The 20,764-nt window shown below is 45.5% G+C and overlaps 2 protein-coding genes across 4 annotated transcripts; both read right to left on the minus strand.

The window, feature by feature from the left end:
• Window positions 1–63: 63 nt before the first annotated feature.
• Window positions 64–13,343, minus strand: C13H14orf93 (chromosome 13 C14orf93 homolog). 3 transcript variants are annotated; one of them, XM_060281845.1, is made up of 7 exons: window positions 13,172–13,343; window positions 8,968–9,616; window positions 8,024–8,269; window positions 7,771–7,832; window positions 7,096–7,199; window positions 6,465–6,577; window positions 64–4,202 (listed from the first exon to the last, which is right to left on the minus strand). In XM_060281845.1, exons 2-7 carry the CDS (start codon window positions 9,487–9,489, stop codon window positions 3,801–3,803), a joined length of 1,449 nt encoding a protein of 482 aa, XP_060137828.1. In that variant the 5' UTR covers window positions 9,490–9,616; window positions 13,172–13,343; the 3' UTR covers window positions 64–3,800. The 3 variants fall into 3 exon arrangements, with proteins under 3 accessions (XP_060137828.1, XP_060137827.1, XP_034993059.1); XM_060281844.1 differs by having other exon boundaries at window positions 8,968–9,622; XM_035137168.2 differs by lacking the exon at window positions 13,172–13,343 and having other exon boundaries at window positions 8,968–13,092.
• A 1,286-nt stretch (window positions 13,344–14,629) lies between these two features.
• Window positions 14,630–20,088, minus strand: PSMB5 (proteasome 20S subunit beta 5). Its single transcript, XM_035136647.2, has 3 exons — window positions 19,777–20,088; window positions 17,921–18,227; window positions 14,630–14,986 (listed from the first exon to the last, which is right to left on the minus strand). Exons 1-3 carry the CDS (start codon window positions 20,023–20,025, stop codon window positions 14,688–14,690), a joined length of 855 nt encoding a protein of 284 aa, XP_034992538.1. The 5' UTR covers window positions 20,026–20,088; the 3' UTR covers window positions 14,630–14,687.
• Between the last annotated feature and the right edge of the window lie 676 nt (window positions 20,089–20,764).

The following is a 20,764-nucleotide window of genomic DNA, read 5'->3' on the forward strand; positions in this document are numbered from 1 at the left end:
GCCGATGGGAGTTGTAGTCGTAAACATCTGGAGGGGCTGGCGAGGAGTTTTATTTTAGTTAGTCTATTCTGTTGTGGTTTTAACATTCTGTAGATTATGGTTGTAGATTTCTTTAGTTATAATTTTATCGTTTTATCTTTTTTGTAAACCGCATTAAGGTATTTTCTACAATCAAGCAGTGTATAAATTTTATGAAATAAAAATTCCCAGCCAATGCTTTTGTTTTTGCACGACTCCCAATGTTCTTTCTCTGTGTCCCCAGCATCACAGATGCACCTCAAGACTTATTGGGGAGTGACACACCGACAACAGAACAAAGGGCTCCCTCTTTAATAGTTTACTTGCAAGGTGGGATTTTGTCAGGGCATCTGGTCATGTCACAGCACTGCAGAAGTGAAGAAAGCTACACTCAAAAGATTTCTCTCTCCTAATATTATCATTATTATTAATTTTATTAATCATTTTTAGGTCACACCAACTCAAAGCCACTTACAATATTTTAAGCAAAAACCAAATACCAACCTTTTCTAAATAAACCATATTAAAACATCCCCACTCGTGCAAAAAGGCCACAGATAGTTAAAAGCCAAAGGCCTGATTAAAAAGGAATGTTTTTGCGTAAAGATATGCAACAATGGCACCAGGCCAGCTCTCCTTGGGGAGAGCATTCCTACAACTATTAAAGGTACAGGAGTCCTGTCTGCTCTTTTTGTACCCAGTCATCACGGCAGGATATAGTGTTAGCCTTGAGACCAGGTGACTTAGTTCTTCCTCTGGCACAGACCGATTACCTGGGAAACTTTAGGAGAATCACTAGCTCAGCCTCAGCTTACCCTGTTTGTAAAATAGGTGTATTCTATTAATGGACCACACAAAAGATTTATAGCAAGCTTTTGTTTTTCCATGGTCGAGTGGGGTCCTTATGGGCTCATGTGAACCACTATGAGATTCAGCTTGGTAAGGAATTTGTTACAAAACTGTACAGCACTGTGTACAGTACACTAGAAACTGCTTTTAAAAAGTGTGTATACATGTAGTAGCAGGTAGTGGGAGGAGTCCACTTTTCCCACTACCTTAAATTGGCCTTGTGAAACCAGCCCAAAACTCAGTTGTTTCAGTATTGTTGCCACCCATACGACTACCGTAGGTGATGGCCATGCCTAGCATCTGCTATTTGAACTGTCTCTGTCCTTGGTAGCTTCTTTTGATTGATAGGTTTTGCAAGACCTCTCTATAGATTTCAGTTTGTGTTCATCTGTGGAGCTGAGATTCTATCTGGACCAGGAAAACATAGCCAGGGGACAACCGTTAGCCCAGATCAATTAAAAAGGAGTTTTACAAGTGTGTTAGGTGCCTTAGGCATACCTACAGTAAAATTTTGCCTCTTGGTCCACCTACCCCTGTGCTCTAGGTGGCAGCGTATCTCCATTCCAATGTTCCTGGCAATGTTATTTCCCATCACTGGAACCTGATCTTAACTAGTGACCTATTGTCCCATTCATTCAATGCATTCTCTTATGGTCAGAATGGAGTTTCTTATTATTGCTCGTCACTGTAAATAGAGACAGATGGATTGTCATAGAAACCAAGATACAGGGTCATGGGTTACAGGGAACAGAGTGAGCATCAAGGAAAGGAATAGAGGGCTGCAGCAGGCATAATAATAACACTGCTTTTTTCTATATCAAACAAAGACTGATAACAGGTGTCTGCCCAGCCAGAGAGGAAAAGGACCATCCATCCTTTTGTACTATCTAAAAAAAGCCACTAGAGGACAGTGATGGCTCAATAAATATCCAGTTTATGCTTTTGATATAGTAGTAGGCATAAGAATGGTACCGTGGCCCTCTTTTGGGGGGCTGTTTTGTACCCCCAATGTCTCCACACCTGACAGCACCCTCTAAAATATGTTTCTCATAAGTCCATCCATGTACATAAGAACATGAGAAGAGCCTGTAGGCTCAGGCTAATGGGCCATTTAGTCCAGCATCCTGTTCTCACAGCAGCTAGCCAGGTGTCTGTGAGAAGCCCACAAACAGAATCCAAGCAGAAGAGCATTCCTCAAAAGCATTACTGACTCTAGCTGTGGAGGCAGAGCATAGCCATCATGGCTAGTAGAGCCAACAACAGCCTCCTCCATGAATTTGTCCAATCCTCTTTTACAGCCAATATTAGTTGGTGGCCATCACTGCCTCCCGTGGGAGCGAGTTCCATAGTTTAATGACAGGTCAGTGGTAAGACTGACGCATAGATAATTTGAAACAAATTCTATTAAAAACTTGAGCCAGGCAAGTCAACACGTACTTTTACTTAGTAAGAACAATGATGAGTCCCGTGGCACCTTAACACACTCATGGCGGCATAAACTTTTATGAACTAGAGTCCACTTCATCAGATGCATGAAGTGTTAATGACTCTTTACTGTTTTGGCTGCAACATTCTAGCACAGCCAATCCTCTGGAAATTAATTAGTGTACATTTATGTGAATTAACATATGCAAATGTTTTTTTAAAAAAAACAAAAAGCCTGGTGTTTTACTACTGGTAAAAGCCAGAGATATTTTTTTTTCTCCTGTTGTAGGGGACCTGGAGTTTGACAATAGAGAGCTATTCCTGAAACCTAGCAAAGGGGAAGTTATCACAAGAATGCAATAATAAAAACCAGGAGTGTTGTTTCTTAGCTCTTCTTCACATTCCTACACAAGATTTTTACTCTTCCTGCAAATAAGAGGGAGGAATAGGAACTTTGCGAGTAGGAGGGGGGTTTATGAAGGAATAAAATACACACCTGCCTAATGTTTACAGATACAGGTGAGAACAGTCAACTTGATATCACTAAATGTTTCTAATGTAAAAGCATTGCTATCAATGAAGAGTCAGAGGCGCTCTAAGTGCTCTCGTAACTCTTGTAGTCCCAAAAGCAGTTTCACTAAGCAATGAGCAATCCCCATAATTTCAGAAAAGGTCTCAGACATTTTTCTGCGCTACTATTAACTCAATAGGGACGCGGGTGGCGCTGTGGGTTAAACCACAGAGCCTAGGGCTTGCCGATCAGGTTGGCGGTTTGAATCCCCACGACGGGGTGAGCTCCCGTTGCTCGGTTCCAGCTCCTGCTAACCTAGCAGTTCAAAAGCATGTCAGGCGCAAGTAGATAAATAGGTACCACATCCAGCGTTTCCATGTGCTGCTCTGGTTTACCAGAAGCGGCTTTGTCATGCTGGCCACATGACCTGGAAGCTGTACGCCAGCTCCCTCGGCCAATAAAGCGAGATGAACGCCACAACCCCAGAGTCGGTCACGACTGGACCTAATGGTCAGGGGTACCTTTACCTTTACTTTTATTAACTCAATAGTATAACAGAGTAGTTTTGCACTGTGAAAGGTTCTGCAAAGTTTCTGATCCACCCAGTCCACAATGTAGTTAGTTTTTACAAAAAAAATCCTATTTTTGTGAGCTTTTGAAGGCTCACAAAAGACTTACTTCTCTTTGCAACATTGTACTCTTCATGTTCACACCATCAACCTGTTGGATATATAGACCAAACAGCCACATATTTGTGAAGGGCTACATTTTCCAGTGGTGTCCCTCTCTATCCCCCATTTCTTCCCCATCATGACCTAGAAGTAATAGCTCCTTATGGAGCGAAGATGCATCTCAACCCACAAACGCATCCTGGCGCATGGCAGACAATTTGCTTCCCTCCTCCTCGGGAAGATACTGAGTTCAGCTGGTGGTGATCCTGTATTCTCTCATTGTCTTCCTTTTGGCTGCCATATTAAACACAATCAGCATTCTCAGGTCACTCATCCTTTTCCACTTTGATCTCAACGAATGAGCTGAGGTCAGGACAAAAGCCTTTGTGGCTGGGCGGCCTAGGCGGTGTGCCCGCCCTGGCTCCTTCCTCTTGAAAATGGGGGTTGTAGAGGTGCAAAGGCAAAAGCTGAGCTTCAGCGGAGGGCAGGCGGTCAGAGGGCGACCCATAAACCCGGTTAGCTTTGGTGCCATGCTTTGAGTTGGCATCAAGTCGGTAGCAAAGCTGAGTGAGAGGGGTAGCGCGGAATCGTGGGGGGCGTGCCACCCACACACCTGGTTCACTTAGGCTGTCTTCCTCATCTGACATGAGCTCCTCTGTCACACCTTGCCACAAACGCTGCTCTTCAGGGCCCAGCAGACGCGCCACCCCTGAACGATTTGCAAAAAGCTAATGGTAAGACAAAATGAAGTCTAATTAGTCATTCTAAGAATATCATCTTTGCCTACGCCCCTGCAATTACTCACCCCATCTGTCCTCATTGGTCTGTCTTTCCCAAATGTCTCTCCCTGCCCCCAAACTCCTCTATCATACCTTATCATATCTCTGCCCCCATTTTGTCGTCCCCCCCCCAGTGTTGGAGGACTCCAAAACTCAGCTCTATCCGGGCCTGCCATATTGCAGGCCCCCACCACCTTACGAATTTGCTTGCTTGCTGCCCAGTGTCTTTTGAAAACTGGAGCCCGCTCTGTGGCATGTATCTGAAAATCAGAGCTTTCTTCTGCCCAGCATTTGACAAGCTAGGGATTGGGAGTCATCTCTGCAGCAGAAATAGAACACATGCTCCAAGGCCTGCAGTTTATAATGCAAACACCTCTTGGCAGCTGTGGGTTGATGGGCTCATTTGCCCCACCACCCGAGTGTCTGCTCCCCTGGGTGAAGGAAAGTCTCTTCTGCTACAGGGAGGTCTCAGAAGAGAGTGAAGCTTTACTCTGAGGCAGGCTTCATTTTTCTTTCTTTTTAAAGGAAGACTAGCACTGCTTTGATAAATGAGATTGGAAAACAAGTGGGATGCAGACATAATGATCCAGTTCCCTGGTTTTGTCCTCTTGCTTTTTTTTGCCTTTTTCTTTTTTAGGCTGCTGTTTTAGAAGCACACACTTGCAAATAAGCCTTATTGAACTCAATGGGCCTTATGTCTGAGTAAATACACTTAGGAACGAACTGCTAGGTAGAAAGCTAATTAGAATGAATTGTAGCTTGTTTAACAACTTAGATCAAGTAATTTATTTTTGACTGAGAGAATCCTCTCACCCTGCTAACAGACCAATCCTGTGCGTATTTATTCAGAAGTCATTTTTTTTCAATGGGATTACCTTATGTATGTTCATGAGACTGCAGCCTTTAAAAATGACATTTCAGTTGCAATCCTAACCTATCCAGGATTACGCCCTATTGGAGTCAATAGGAATTCTAAGCAGACATAGGATAGCACTGCTCATTAAGGATTTAACCAGTTAAATCACTTCTAAAACTTCAATAACATTTTGTAAACCGTCTCCAGTTACCTTTGGCAACTTTCCATAAAGCATAGGCATATTTAACTCAGATGTAAGTCTCACTGCAGTTCATAGGGCTTATTCTCAAGAAGTGTACATAAGATGACAGCCTTAAGGAGTAAGCTCCATTGAACACAGTGCCATTTACTTCTTAGTTAGGATCAGGTTATAAAAAAGGGAATGAAATGGTGTTGTCTGAGGAAATGTCGTTACGGCTGGAATCCAAGAACAGTCAGAACTCAAATGTTATGAAAGTCACAGCTGAGGAGCAAACATGCACTTATTAATTAGGAAATCTGAGTTATTTAACACCTAAACTGCTTGATGAAACTAATGGAATGTATTTGCAGTAGTTTGAACATATATTTACTTCAGGTAATTTCAACATCACATAGTTCACTGAAGATATATAGCAGTTCCCACTACATGTAGCCTGTTCTAAGCTGCCTTATATAATCAGGGTTAGAAAGGACCACAAAGATCTATGAGTGGGGAACCTTTGGCCCTCCAGAGGTTGTTAAACTACAACTTCCACCATCCATGGCCATAGACTATGCTTTTTGGGGCTGATGGGAAGTTGTTGTTCAACATCTGAAGGGCCAAGTCCAATCCCCCTGCCAATGCAGGAAATTCTCTACAAAGAGTCCAACTTCTGAGGCAGGTCTGTTCCACTGTTAAGCAAACCATCCCATTCAACAACTGGAGTGTGCTGAGCAGAGATGAAATGGCCTAAGAGACCAGCCCTGCAATGAAAATTTGGAAGGAGTTGTGGTATGTTTAGCCTGGAGCAATGAGCATAAGAAGCCATTTTTAAATATTTGAAAGTCTGTCACATAGATGACAGAGCAAATTTCCAAGGAATAGGACAATACCTACAGTTCAAATTACAAGGAAGAGAATTCCAACTAAATATTAAGAACTTTCTTAGTGCACCGAACTTATTCCTTCACCTGTCTTATACAGTGTTGCTTCTTTATGTTTCTAACCAGAATATAAATGTCATTTCCTACTCAACTTCAGTGTGATTTCTGGAATTGATTGGATGCATTTGGGCTTAAATAAAAAAGGGGCAAAAAACTATTTTTGGTAGATAATGTAGCATTGAGATAATACAGGAGAAATACTTCCTCGGAATAATGGATTGGTCCCTTACCCGGTAGCGCCTACTTCGTAGTTTCTTCTCCTCCTTCTCCTTGAGTCCTTTGAAGGGATTGAGAGAGTTGCGATACTCACGTCGTTTGGTTAGAAAGTAGGCCACACAAGCACCTAACAGAACAAAACGTGGGCAGAGCAATTGCAGGCATGAAAAGCAGGAACCGGGGCACACTTGAGTGACCAGAGGATATTTATGTCTGCGTGTCTGTGTATATGAACAGCCAGCATTTCAATGTCACCAGAAGGTAAAGACTTTTATCTTTACCTGGGATTTTTGGCTCCTAAATTGAAGGGTGGCACTGTGGCCTCTTTTAGTGTGGTAGAGTTTGCAAATCCTGCCTTGTTTGTGCATAGCTGTGCTTTTACATTGTCATTGGATATTCTGAACTGCTTCCAACATAAGTCACTTTAGTCACTTTCTGAGAAAAGTGACTGACAAATATAACAGCAGCAGCAGCAGCAGCAGCAGCAGTAAGTTCCAGAGTGAACACCAAGAGAGATATTTATTTTCAGACCTGAAGTAAAATTTACCAGCAAAGTGTATAAGGATTACTCAACAGGTAAAAATTTCCTAACAATAAAATCCAGACATGAAACAAGTGAAGTGTTTTTATTCACCCTCATCTTACCTTTTAGTTCTTTGTCAGTGTAATTGTGGTGATTTGATACCAATTCATGCTTCAGTTTCTCCAGCAAGAATTTCACTACAGAGATATTCCATGAAGATTTAATGCTGGGGTGGCGGGACAGAGAAAGAGAATGGAGAAACGTAAAGACTAGAACAAATCCATCCTCAAAACCCATGTTTTTAGCAATGCCTTCAGCACAACCTCCAAGTCCTCATACCATAATCTAACTAACCCTAAGCACATTATTCTCCCATCTTTACCGTGACTCTCTCCTTCTTCTCCTTCCTGTTGTCTCCCATGTGTTGCATTCTATATTACAAGCCCTTAAGGCAGAGACCTCTCCTCTTGTAGTTTATAAAGCATGTTGCAAACAGATGGCCCTATACAGTATAAGCATTAATAACCTGAAGGTTATTAAGGTGCCTTAATAAGGGATAATAATCATAATGAAGGCTGACTATTCAGGATGTCAATATTAATTTCAGTAGGAACATGGGTTGCCAGATCAATAAAGGTGTTCTGTGCTTCTATTAGCTATGCAGAAAAGACCAGCTTGATCCATACAACTTCCTTCTCCCACCACAACACAATGAGAAGAGAAGCCACACTTGTTGGTTATCTTTCATTAGCAGTTACTCTTCCTTATCTTATTTGACAATCCCACCCAGAGCTCACCTCTCAGAGCCATCAAACCTCTTGTCATTGGTGATGTGGTTGTGGACATTATGGACCAGTTTCTGGGAGAGTAAACAGAAAGAGATAAGTGCCCCTCCACAGTAACTCTGCAAACCCCAAGCTATTAAAACAGAGCAGCATGCCCCAGAAAGTTAATTAAAATAAGATTTGCAGTGTCTAAGCTGCTGGGCCCATGCCAAGTTCCGTGTAAGACACAAACTCCAATATGTGGCAGCTATCTAAGGCAACTAACCGAGAGCACCAAGTCCCTCTTGCGCCTTGCATTCTTCTGTCCCATGCTTCGGTTTCTACAAGGAAGACTTGCAAAGCCCAAAGAGAAACGTGGCTCCCTGCACATGTTGTCCTCCAAGGTGATGCTGTTGGGGGATACCTCTGGGCAAGAGAGGGAAGGATCATCCAGAGGCTGAGAAGAGGGGGAAGGTGGTGCGGCATAGACCCTTTGAATGGAGACATCTACTGTGGGTGATTCTTCTGCTGCCTGAGAACAAGAAAAAAAAACTTGTACAACTTAATATGATATCCTTCATTCCAAACAGCAGCTACCCTTCCTATCGCAGCTGCTATTCCAATTCTACAGCTCTGGCTCAAATTGTGGGCCTTTAATTCATCTCTGCTCTACTATCCTTTAAAGTTCCTCCAAACCTTCTTTTGTGTGTTTTCACGCACGCACACAAAACGCATTGGCCTGCAAACACAAGTGTGTAATAGCCAAAACACATAGCTGAATTTTAAAGCCTCTTTTTATCTTTCACCAACAAAAGTTCACAGCTGGCTCAAGTGGTACGGAAGGCTCAAAGGCACTTCTCATAGCACCATATATATGAAAACATTCTAACACTAACCCACTAGAATGTCCGCCAACCAGTGTTGCCAATGCCCCTTAATCATCGCAAACAGCTCCAGCCTGACTCCCGTACCAGCTTTGGTATCACATATACAAATACACATACACTTTTAGCTCTTGCCAGTGCCCCCCAACCCCAGGCCACAACAGCAGAGCAGAGCTTGGCATGGCTCCCAGAATGCATCTCTCCTGAGCAGGTCATTGGCAGAGGAGGCGAGAGATGCCATCAAATATTCATGAGCCCATCTGTGTCTGACCGGAGGGACATGGGGACTGTGTGTATTTTGTGAGGTGGGAGGGACAAAGCAACTCTTAATCTTCAGCCTACATACCCCGCCAAGCCCCCCAGGCCCCAGATGCACAGGCGAGAAACCCAAGTGTTCAGGTGGCCCTGCTGCCGCTCCCAGCTGCCGCAGCTCTTCAATGACCACCTGGACGCCACTTCTGAAGCCTTCGGCCTCTTGTTCCTCCTCATTCTGCTCTTCATTGTCCTCTTGCCGCTCCTCAGGACCACTCAAGGGGCTGGCTTTGAGGACAGGGGCCGTCCTTCGGCGCAGTGTCCCCATTTCCTCCTCCAGCCGCCTCAGGGCTTCATTATTGGCCTTGGCCAGGCTCAGCGCCACCTCAGCAAGGCCCACTGCCTTCTCTATACGTTGATAGATAACATGGAGCAGTTGCTCTGAAGACTGTACCGCTAGCCCAGTGCCTGTAACCGTGATCGGGGTGCTCGATGAAGATGGTGGCGGGGACGGCGTAGTCGCCTGAGCCCCCGGTTCCTGCTTGCAGGTACAGCAGCAGCATTTTGCCTCTTTGGTGTTGGGAGGGGAGAACAAAATTGTGGCACTGAATGACATGACGATGCAGGTTTATGAGGGATTCTTGGTGTTCCCCAGCTAGTTCTCTTGGAGGAGGCAAGGCAAGCTTCGGATCTAGCCTTGAATGCTCTGCAGTGGAGGTATGCCCATAGCAATGCTCCGAAGGCTGGGTCTCAGCAAACAAGAGGAAAGATATTAAAGAAATATTTCCAAAAGTATGACTGGAGAGCAGACAGTCATGTTGTAGTACATCTGGACCTACCTGCTTCTGATCACCTAAATTGCTTAGATTTAGGCTCTAACCTCTGTACACAGATCTGCTGTAGCCAAACCCAACAGGGCAGGCCATTTCATATTTGCATTCAGACACTGTTTGTCTAAATCTGTGGTTCGGAAACTACCCACTCCCTAACCCCTTGATGAATTGCAATGCCCTTTGCTAGATGCTGTATTTTTAACTGTATTTTCCTTTGTTCTTTTATTTCTTATATTTTATCAAGCTGAATTACAATTTGGATTCCATAATATTCAAATTATAATTCAATAAATATGAGAAATAAAAGAAGCAATTAAAATACAATCCAAAATCATTATCTTTAAGACAGACATGCCACAGACCACCTGAATAAAGAAACTCAACAGACTATAAATCAGATTGTGAACTCCGATCTAAATTTATGCTCAGTGCGATTAACATTAGGAGGGATTCAGCACTATCTTCCAGCCACACAGCTTGTCCATTTGGATCTATATTAACCCACAGCTGACCTCTTGTAAATCTTATTGCTTTTACAGTCTATATCTATTGATTATTTTGGCAGTCAAAAGTCCTGCAATGAACTCAAGAGCTGAACTAGCAGTTCAGGTTTTGGCTACCTCTTTTCAATTTCTTTGTAGAAGCACTGAGACCCTGCCAAAAGAAGAAGAAAAAATGGGGGGGGGGCCTCTGCTTTGTTTCAGTAGTTCACACTGTGCAACGTTTGTTTTTTCCCCTCAGCAGTACAGTTTGCTTTTAACCAGCAGAGCATTCAGCTCTTGCAAAGCACTTGCAAACAGCCCTCGAAGAAGCAATGTTTTTGAATCTCCCGTAACTGGGGACGGAGGAGGGTTCCGAGTCTGAGGTGATAATGGAAAGTAAAGCGGAGGAGAAACTACCCATCCCCATTCTTAGGAAGCTGTTCCCCTTTTCCAATTTCAAATGCTCAAAAGTGGTTTTAAAGTTCATGCAAGCCATCTCTTTGCATATTTAAAATTCGCAACCCCCAAGGCAGGAAACGTGTCCGAGGCTTCTCGTTTGGTTCGGTGGCCCAACGGTTTAGAATCCCACGCTCCCCAGCATTCCATCCCGCGTGTGCAGCGCCCGGGGGGGGGGGGAGCGGCAGGAGAAGCAAGAGCGCCGCAGTCGTGTACGAACGGAACAGCCCTCCGTCCGCCCCGTCCGCTCTCCGATTGGCTATTGCGGAAGAGCAGGAGGGAGCCAATTGGTTGAAGACGGTGGCGCCTAGGCCCGGGGATAGGAGCGAAGGGCGGGGGAAAGGAACATGGACGGGGGAGAAGGGGGCTCTCTGAGGAGGTCCGCGAAGCTGGGTCCTTTTCAAGGCCGCCTTCCCCACACTGGGTGGCCGAGGGCTTTCCTTTCCTAAAATCCAATATAAGGACATGTCAAACACCCAGTAATTACACACAAACGACAACAGCGTATAAAATAAATGATTTCCAAAAAAAAAAAAATGCCTTGACTGGAGTATCTTCCAAAATGGCTGACCAGGCCCAAGGTCATGTCAAGACTTGCGCCCCACTGGCAAAAGTCCTGGCACACAGGGGCACCAAGGCCTTGAAAAAGAAACCCACCACATTTAAATCTTCAGTTTCTAATAATATTGTTTCTCCCTGGATTTATTGCTGGGTTTTGTTGCCCCCCTGCCCACCCAGTTACTGGGTATCTGATAAATATTTTCCCCCTAAGTCTTCCTCCCTCAGCTGGTATCCCTGACTAGCAAAGCTGTCTGTCCCCAATGGGCTTGTGTGTCACTGACAATTTTAAAATTTACGTCGCCAGTCTTTCCCTTTTTCCCTTCTTAATTTACCGGTACCCTTGCTTTCAAAGTGAAGGTTAATTTATTACTTGGGGGGGGGGTATTGACAGGCCTCACAGCGCCTGCTTCCCAAACACCTGACACAACCCTTCCACACAATATAGTATACAGATCCTCCCAATTTATTAGCTGCCATGTTCCCACTGCTATGTCAGGGCTAGCACACCCCCAGGGTCATAAACACTTTGAGTACTCTTTTATTCCAGGGAAGACAGGCGAACTAATGCCAGTGTACTGGAAGAAGCAAAGATCAATAGTATCGAAGCAATGATTCTTCAACATCAACTTCGTTGGACTGGTCTTGATGTTTGGGTGCCTGATTATCGTCTTCCAAAGCAACTACTCTATTCCGAACTTAAAAAGAGAAAGCGTAATGCTGGCAGGCAACAAAAGAGGTTTAAAGACTCTTGAGGCAAATTTATAAAAATGTAGTACAGTATAAACACCGACAACTGGGAGAGAACAGCCTTTACCAAAGGTGTCATGGGCTTTGAAGACACTCGAACTCAGGACGAAAGGGAGAAACGTGCTAAGAGGAAGGCATGCTTGGCAAATCCATACCATGATCTACTCCCACCCGGAAACAAACCTATGTCCCCACTGTGGAAGGATGTGCGGATCCAGAACTGGCCTCCACCATGTTAATGGTAGGCAATCTTACTCAGTTATGAGGGATCACCAAAGAAGAAGAAGAAAACCCTTTTATTCCAGGTTAATTTAAGTCCAAAATGATTCCGCAGCCAGTCACTAATGAAAAATTGGGCCAAAGGAAATTCACCGTTTCACTGCTTTACAGCAATCCTGACAGGGTGAACAAAAGAATTAATAATGCATGTTAGCATATTTGTCACCCCAAATGCTATTGAATAAGCCCCCTGTGCCTTTTCTAATCACCCTCTTGTAGAAACAAAAGCATGATTAGATTGAGACGAGAGAAGGTATATTTGATTAAAAAATCCAACGCAGATGCATGCATTATTCCTCTGCAAGCCTGATCATGTAGACACACATCCTGTGTGCCTAATTAGTATACTCACAGCCTCACCTCTCCACTTATTTTCCTATCCGCTCTTCTTGAAACACCATTTACCTCTACAGCATCACAGCCAAATCACATTACTTTACACGCCGTTAAATAACCCAGACTAACTGCCTTGTTATTAATGACCACTACTAATTCCCATTAAAATTCTCACATCATCCACAATAAAATGAAGAAAGATATCCCCCCCCACATTCTTTAAAGCCCCATAGCAGTTAAAGGGTTTGGAGGGGTAAACTGATCTATGATCTCTGAGTGTTACCCATTTTCCTGTTCACTTATCCATTCCCCAGCATTATATAGACCTCTTTCTCCCTCTCTTCGCTATATCCATGTACAAAAACCTACAAAGCTACTCTGTTCCTGCATGTACATATATTTTCTGCCAAGCATATCCCTGCTCTCCTGCTTTCCCCCCTCCCACATTCTGCCACATACAAGCCTCTCTCTCCCTTGGCGTATATTTTCCATGGCAAGGCCAAACAAGGGATTGGGGTGCCTCCCTTTTCAATCCCTCCCCAGATCCTTTCCCCCCCACCCCACCCCCCCAATTCCATCCCACACGTCCCTGGGAAAAGGATACTGGAAGGTCGTGCAGCTCTTTGTATTCGTGTGTGTGCAAAGGGGGAGGATGTGCACCCTGCTGCCAACCGCCACACCCCCATGCTCCCCCCTTCTGCCCTGATTGGCCAATCTCCTGTACGCACACAAACACACACCAAAGCTGCACACGCATTCCTGAGCAGGGCCCCAGCAGGGGACACCTAGACTAGCTGGGCACTGCCAATTTCCCCCTTTCCTGGACATGTACAATCAGGCTGTTTTTTATTCCTCCAATTTACACTTCCCTTTGATCCTTGCCACCCTTTACTTCTGCGTGCTATTTTGTTTCTCAAAGCCTTCCTCTCATGCTCCTGCTAGTCCCTCGTTTCTTCTTCTATGTTTCACTCTGAACTGTTTCTGTTTTTGCTCTCCCTTTGGCTCCTGTGTACACACGGCTTTCACCTCATTGCCTTCCTCCTTCTGTTCATCTTTCTTGCCGGCTCTTCCCTTCCTCAACCTTTGCAGCTGTAGTACCCCCCCCCCAATCCAGGAAACCCCTTGGCCCATGCCTCACTCATTTTGTAGTGTACTGTAACCCTAATTTTCTTCCTCTCCACCCTCTAAACACGCAGGGGGGGGCAGATTTGGAAAAGGAAAGGCCGTTTACCCAGGAAGGTTTATTTTGTTTTCAACTCTCTACAAAACTACGCCTCCATCTTGGCTGCTTTGTTCATTCTATTCCTGCTGCCCTGCAGCTGGCAATAACCTTTTCTGTTCACATTAGGTTCTACGCACTGCACACACATCGCTCGCGTCAATTGGGTGGGAACCAGAGAATGCAACAGTGCATAAAAGTATTTGGGATGGCTATGCTTGGCGAGGGGGCCAGCATGGGTTAATATTGGCATGCACTTCATCATCTACGACTGTCAACATTCAACAAGCATAGATTTGGGGTGGGTGAGGGGGTGGGATCCGTAGGAAAGGCAAGGGGCCGTTTTGATCAAATGTGTGTGAAGATGCAAGTGAAGCAACACAGGCTTATCATGGGGGAAAGGAGCAATTATTTAACAATCGTTTGACTTCCTCCCTCCCTTGGTATCGGCAGACACGTATGCTTCAGTGCCTGTGGGAACAGCCGACCTTCTGCTTTCTTGCCTAGGAACAATGAATTTCAAGAGACGTTTATCTCCCACCTCCTGTGCCCAATCACTAACGCCCACAGAGGCAGCCAGCATGTTTGCCCCTCCAAGGCATCCCTCCGTTGGCAGGAATCCAAAGCCAACAACACACCTCTGACGGGACTGGAGTAGCCAAGATCTCCCTTGCCCACTCTCGTTTTTCAAGTGAAGACAAAAAACAGTTTGGACAGCAAAAGTTTAATTCTGAACAAGGAAAAAAAACGAAAACAAAACCCAAATACTACATGAAACATGGGTTACAAGCATGAGACATCTTCCCAGATGGCGGCATCTATGAGTCCCGCCCTTCCTCCAGCCAGCAACCCTTAAGAGACCCCAAATCAGCACCCTAGCTTTCTCCCAAAGTCCATCATCTCAAGCTACTGTTTCTGTGGCTTTGTCATTATACAATTCATGCAGTTTGGACACGTCATCGCTGGAGACACGGATCCAGCCATCCTGGCGCACGTGGTAGAGGTTGACTGTGCCACCTGAGTAGGCATCACGGTATGTAGCCTGGTAGATGGCGCGACGGGCCAGATCGTAGGCTTCTTCGACGGTGAGATCGTTAGAGTAGCCACGGTCCATCACTCCATAGGCATAGACAGATCCGGAGCCCACCGAGAAAACTTTGCCCGAGATGCGGTTCCCTTCACTGTCCACGTAATAAAGTCCTGAAAGGCAGGGCAGGGAAGTTTGTGTTACTGTGGCTTTTCACAAAATCATTACAATTATCTTATCAGCACCAAAGTTTGTCTTGCACACCCTTCCTGAAGCTGCACATGTCCCAACATGGGGCTATGCAACATCCAAAGGAAATGTGGCAACTGGAATGCTAGATTGCAGGTGGCGGTACGTTTATTAGGAGGAGCTACAGCTATGCATTTTGTACCAAGCTCAAGGATAAACTTGGCCACAGCTCCAGGCATCTTCTGCCCAGTATTCCCTGCTCTAATCAGCCTTCCTGGACAGTTGACAAAACCCAAAAGGATTACGGTAATCTTCAAGATCAGTTTCCTAGCCTGATGGAACAAGCTACACAGATACCTTCACATGAAAACACTGGGGTTTCCTTTTCTATAAAAAGAGCTGCAACACACAGCTATGTGTCCTGTATCCTACACCAGAGATAGGGAACCTGTAGCCCTCAAAATGTTGCTAGTCTCCAACTCTCATCAGCCTATGGCCTATGGTCAGGGATGATGGAAGTTGCAGTCCAACACCTGGAGGGGAAAGGTAGTCCTGGGAAGAAGTTGCTTTTAAGTGCTTAGGTGGGGGACAGAATCCTTTGGGGAATGTTAAATGAAGAGGTATTTTAGGATATCCTGAAACTGTAGGCACTGATTTAGAAAGAAGGGGGGTTTTTCCCTGAGAGCACAGCCTGATGGAAAGGGTAGAATATGATGCAGAATATGGAACAAGATCCTCATGGATTGCCTAAGTCAGAGGAATAAAGGAAAACAGAAAGGTTATCCTAGTCCTTTGCATACACTACTTGGATGCAAAGTATCACTGATTTCAGGGGAATCAAAGACTGCAGCTTCTCTCAGCCTCAACCATATATTGGGTATTCCACATGGAAAGACAGGCTGTAACAAATAAACATATGGGAGAGGGATTTATCAAAGGGACTAGTCAGTGCAAACATTGAGGAAATTAAAAATGTGCAGAGCCCATGTAAATTCTTTGGATTTTTTCTCAGGAGAGCAGCCAACCTGGCCCAATTGGTCTGCTATGTAAATATTAAAAGTAGACAAAACAATTTTAAATAGGATCACCACACTGTGATTCTATGCTAGTGCAACCTAGTGCTTCCAGAGGAAGGCCTTCATGGGCAACAAGTACTGGGTACCAACAATCTATGTGGGGATTGTGGGGATATTCCTGCTGACAAATGCAAGTCCAGTCAACTTAGTAGAGGCATAGACAACCTTGGCTCTCCAGATGTTTTGGAACTACAACTCCCACGATCCCTGACCACTGGCCCTCTTAGCTAGGGATCATGGGAGTTATAGTTCCAAAACAACTGGAGAGCCAAGGTTGCCTATGCCTGACTTAGTACACACACCCTTCCCCTGGTATCCTCCAGAATTCTTGGACCACTGCTCCCATCAGTCCCAGACAGCACAGCTGTGGACTAAAATGTCTGGAGGGAACCAGGTACAGGAACATTTAGTAGAATCCATGTGCATGGCACAGCAATTAGCTGTACCAAAGCAACAATGGCTGTAGCAAGCACACTTTACCTGGAGATATCACCTCCCTAGTTAGCAGATTCAACTGGAGGCACAATTGCCCTTGCTTCTAAACACATTTTTACACAACCAGAGACTTGGCAGGAGTTTCTAGCAGCAGCCCTGCAGAAGCTAAATAGGTCGGGGTCTGATCTGTGCCTGAATGGGAGACCCCTTGTGAGCCCTACATGCATCATCTTAAGTTTCAAGATGGAAGAAAGTGGGATATAAAATAATATACTTAATTGGTAAACTATGATTACCTCACCACTAGCAAGTTGGTTGTAAAAGTGCAGCATTGTTGGGGGGAAGTAAGTTGCAGCTACGACTACAAGTGAGACATTGGCCCCAACTGTCCTATATATTTGAAGCATCATCATACCATTTTAAACACTACATTTCCCAGGATTCTTTGGGGGAACCCATGTTTGTTAAGGGTGCTAAATGTTGTTAGGATGCTCCTACTCACCTCACAGAGCTACAACTCTCAAGACTTCCCAGGGAAGAGAGGTTGACTGTTCTGCAAATTCTGGCTCTTGTGAGGGGCATATAAGCCTTATAACAACTCTCAGCTGTTCCCAGGATTCTTTTGGAAGCCATGACTGTTTAAAGTGGTATGATACTGCTTTCAATGAATGGTGCAAATAGGGTGATTATTATGAGTCACTTCTCCAGTAATTTATCCAGGTTTCTGCCAGATATTTTAATCCAGCTAGCAGAGCAGTATGTTTCCTATGTTACTGGCTCCACCTCCCCACAGAGTTGAACACTTACCTATAAAGAATAGTTTTCCGAGGAAGTAGAAACAAACAAAAGTGGGCTAGAGAGAGCAGGAGCCAGAATATCACTTGAGATGCACAGCAGAATTCAGAACCAGTGCATGTCCTTTTCCCAGTGTCAAAATGCAGTCAGAAAACCCAACCCAAAACTTGGGACAGCATGTGAGGTGGGGGTACAGCCTTAATTAGTCCTAAACTAATGCAACTATAAAGGTTGGGGAGTCTCAGAAGGTTGTTTTAAGTGAAAAAAGCAGGATCAGGAAGACACTGGACTCCAGAAAGGTAATCTTAACCACCATTATTTTTTTTATCCTGCCCTTTCTCCCAAAGGAGCCCAGGGTGCCAGATAAAAAAAAACTGCATTCAGGAACATCACACAATGGATTTATCACCACCTGCATAGCACTTCCCTCAGCAAATGCTAATGTAAATACAGACAAGGATTGTGGAGTCACCAGAACATAGGGATGGGCATGATCAAGGGAAATAGCGCAAAGGCTAAATCTGGTTAGAATTTAGTAAGACAGGGAAGTGGAGAGGACATTTAAATCTTATGAAAGCCCCCCGCCCCCGCAGAAAAATGTGGTGTCCTCACCTGGCCCTCGCTTGTCCCAGCCACAGATCATGGTACCCATAGAGAGCCCCATTCCCTTGTACTGATACACCATGTTGGCCAACAGCTTCGAGGCAGCAGCCACTGATATCTGCTCCTTGTTGCGGAGTTCATAGATGCGACACTGCCGTGCCAGCAGCCGCTCCCAGAAGCTGCAATCGGCTGCTCCACCAGCCATGGTGCCCAGCAGGTAAGGGTTAATCTCGATGACCTTCTTGACCGTCTGAGAAGCAATGTAGACACCTGCTGTTGCCCGGGAATCCACGGCCACTATCACACCATGCTGAAACTGGAGGATCAAGGAATCGAAGGTCAAGATCATGATGAACAAACCACAAAGGATACACACAACCTGAATGAATGGCAATCCAAAGTGTGCCCACCCTGCTTGAAGGCACCAATGCAAGAGGGTTCCTCACACCTTATTACATGGTCCAGGTGATAAGATACCATCCTGAGGCAACATTCACCTGCCAATCCAGTATGGGATTTGCCAAAGCAACCTACCTCTGTCTCAACCTGAATCACCAGTCCAAAAGTACACCAGGGTTTGTGAGGCCAGTATCCCTCTCCCTCAAAAGTGCCCACAAGACATCAAAAGTTCATTAATTCTATTCCGGAAAACTCAGGTGATAATCTCAAAGTGACTTTGTAAGACAATGCCACCCATTGCCCACCTTCTCAGGTCCCCGCTTCCTGAAGCCTTTCCTTGCGACTTCCTTCCAGTGAATCCCTCTCCACTCCCCAATTTTCTATGCCCCCAACTGAACCAACCTATTCTCCCAAATTATCCCAACATGGTCTCCAGTATCCTTTGCACATATCTGAACACCAGTTTCAGGCCTCTTATTTGCCACCCACTACCAACTATAGCCACCACCAGCCCAATATATGTGAACCCTACTCCCAGGATAGTTTATATAATTTAAGCCATTAACACTTGTTCTTTAAACCACCTTGTGATCCTCAGGTGAAAGGCAGTATAAAAATTAATTAAAGAAATAAATATTGTTATTATTTATTAAATTTGTATATCACCCATCATCCATAGATCTCATGATGGTTCACAATAATAAAAACACAGTATCAAAACACTAATTACCTAATAAGAACAGGAACAAAAAAAGCCCCGAACCAACATTCTGACAGACACCACCCTGGGCATATATATAAAAAATTATATGCCACCCTTTCCTCCAAGGAGCTTACGGTGGTGTACATGGTTCTGCATTTTAACCTCACAATAAGCACCCACCACCCTGTGAGGCTGGGAGATGGTGACTGGCTTAAGGTCACGCAGAGGGGCTTCATGGCTGAGTGGGGATTCAAACCCTGGTCTCCCGGATTCTAGTCCCCGACACTGTAAACCAGGGTCACGCAGAGGGGCTTCATGGCTGAGTGGGGATTCAAACCCTGGTCTCCCGGATTCTAGTCCCCGACACTGTAAACCAGGCATCCCCAAACTCGGCCCTCCAGATGTTTTGGAACTACAATTCCCATCATCCCTTACCACTGGTCCTGTTAGATAGGGGTGATTGGAGTTGTAGTCCCAAAACATCTGGAGGGCCGAGTTTGGGGATGCCTGCTGCAAACGCTGCACTTTGCCTTCCACGTGCAAATAACAAAAACAGCGATGAACAGCTTTGAGCAAACAAACAAACTAGATACAGTACAGGTTTCAAAACCATGGTTTGTAATCCAATGCTGGCCTACTCAAGAGAGGACCCAACTCATTCGTCTCAATGAGTCTTCCCCAAGTAGTGCTCGCCCCCAACCCCCCCCTTATGCCCAAAGCGCCCCCTTTCAGCCCCCAAAGGGGCGTGTCCCCCACTCCCCACCTTGAAGGCCAGGGTGGTCGTGCCATGCAGCAGCTCGATCTTGGCATCCCCCGCGGCGGTGCCTGGGTCCAGGCCGGGACAAGGGGCCGCCAGAAGCAGCGGTAGCCCCGAGGCCTGGGCTTCCGCCCCATGGCTGCCCCCACCGCAGGTGCCGAGCGTGGGGAGTCGGAACTCGTTGCCGGCCCCGAAACCGAAGAACCCGGCCCTGTTCACGGGCAGCTGCGGCTCCAGGAGACTGGCTAGCGCCATCTTGGATAAGGGCTAGTCACCGTGACTCAGGGCCTACAGCCTATATAGGCTCCGGGCGCCATGTTTGGTGTGGGCAGAGCTAGCGGGAGCCGCACGCATACAGTATAAGCAAGTGGCGGGCGCCATCTTGGTGCGGCCTCGTTCTCATTTCACGCCGCGTGTGAGAAGTTGGATTCGCCATTATTAGTGAGGGGCCAGCTCTGTTGCCTGAGGCTTGCTGGTGCGAATAAAAAGCCAGGCGCCATCTTGGGTGAGGGCAAGGCTAGGCCTGAGAGACTGGTTGCCCCGGCGAAAGCAAATAGGCCTCCAGTCCCATGGAAAGGAAACGCGTCAGTCACCATCTTCATTTCCTGGGAGGGGGTGGTGGAAGGGATGTCGTTTGGGGATGGGAAAGGACGAGTGCTTTTATCCCTTTACATTCTGAGCAACCAGTGAAGTTAGGGGTTGGACTAGATGACCCACAGGACCCCTTCCAACTCTACAATTCTAGGATTCTAGGACACGGATGAAGCAAAGCAAAGGAACGAGTTTTCCTTGTTCGGTGAAAGATGCACAAAGTGTTAGTTTCTTTTCCTGTGGAACTCACCGCCACATGGTGGCATGGAGGCCAACAACAAATACAGGGCTAAAACAAGTAAGCAAGATAGCCCCTCATTCGTGATTGGACAATAGCTGGCAGAATTCAAGTACAGTACCCTGAAGTGTCTGATCTTTGCAAATGTGAAAAATTGGGGTTAAA

The sequence above is a fragment of the Zootoca vivipara genome, chromosome 13 (genome assembly GCF_963506605.1).
Source record: "Zootoca vivipara chromosome 13, rZooViv1.1, whole genome shotgun sequence".
In the NCBI taxonomy this organism is placed as follows: domain Eukaryota; kingdom Metazoa; phylum Chordata; class Lepidosauria; order Squamata; family Lacertidae; genus Zootoca; species Zootoca vivipara.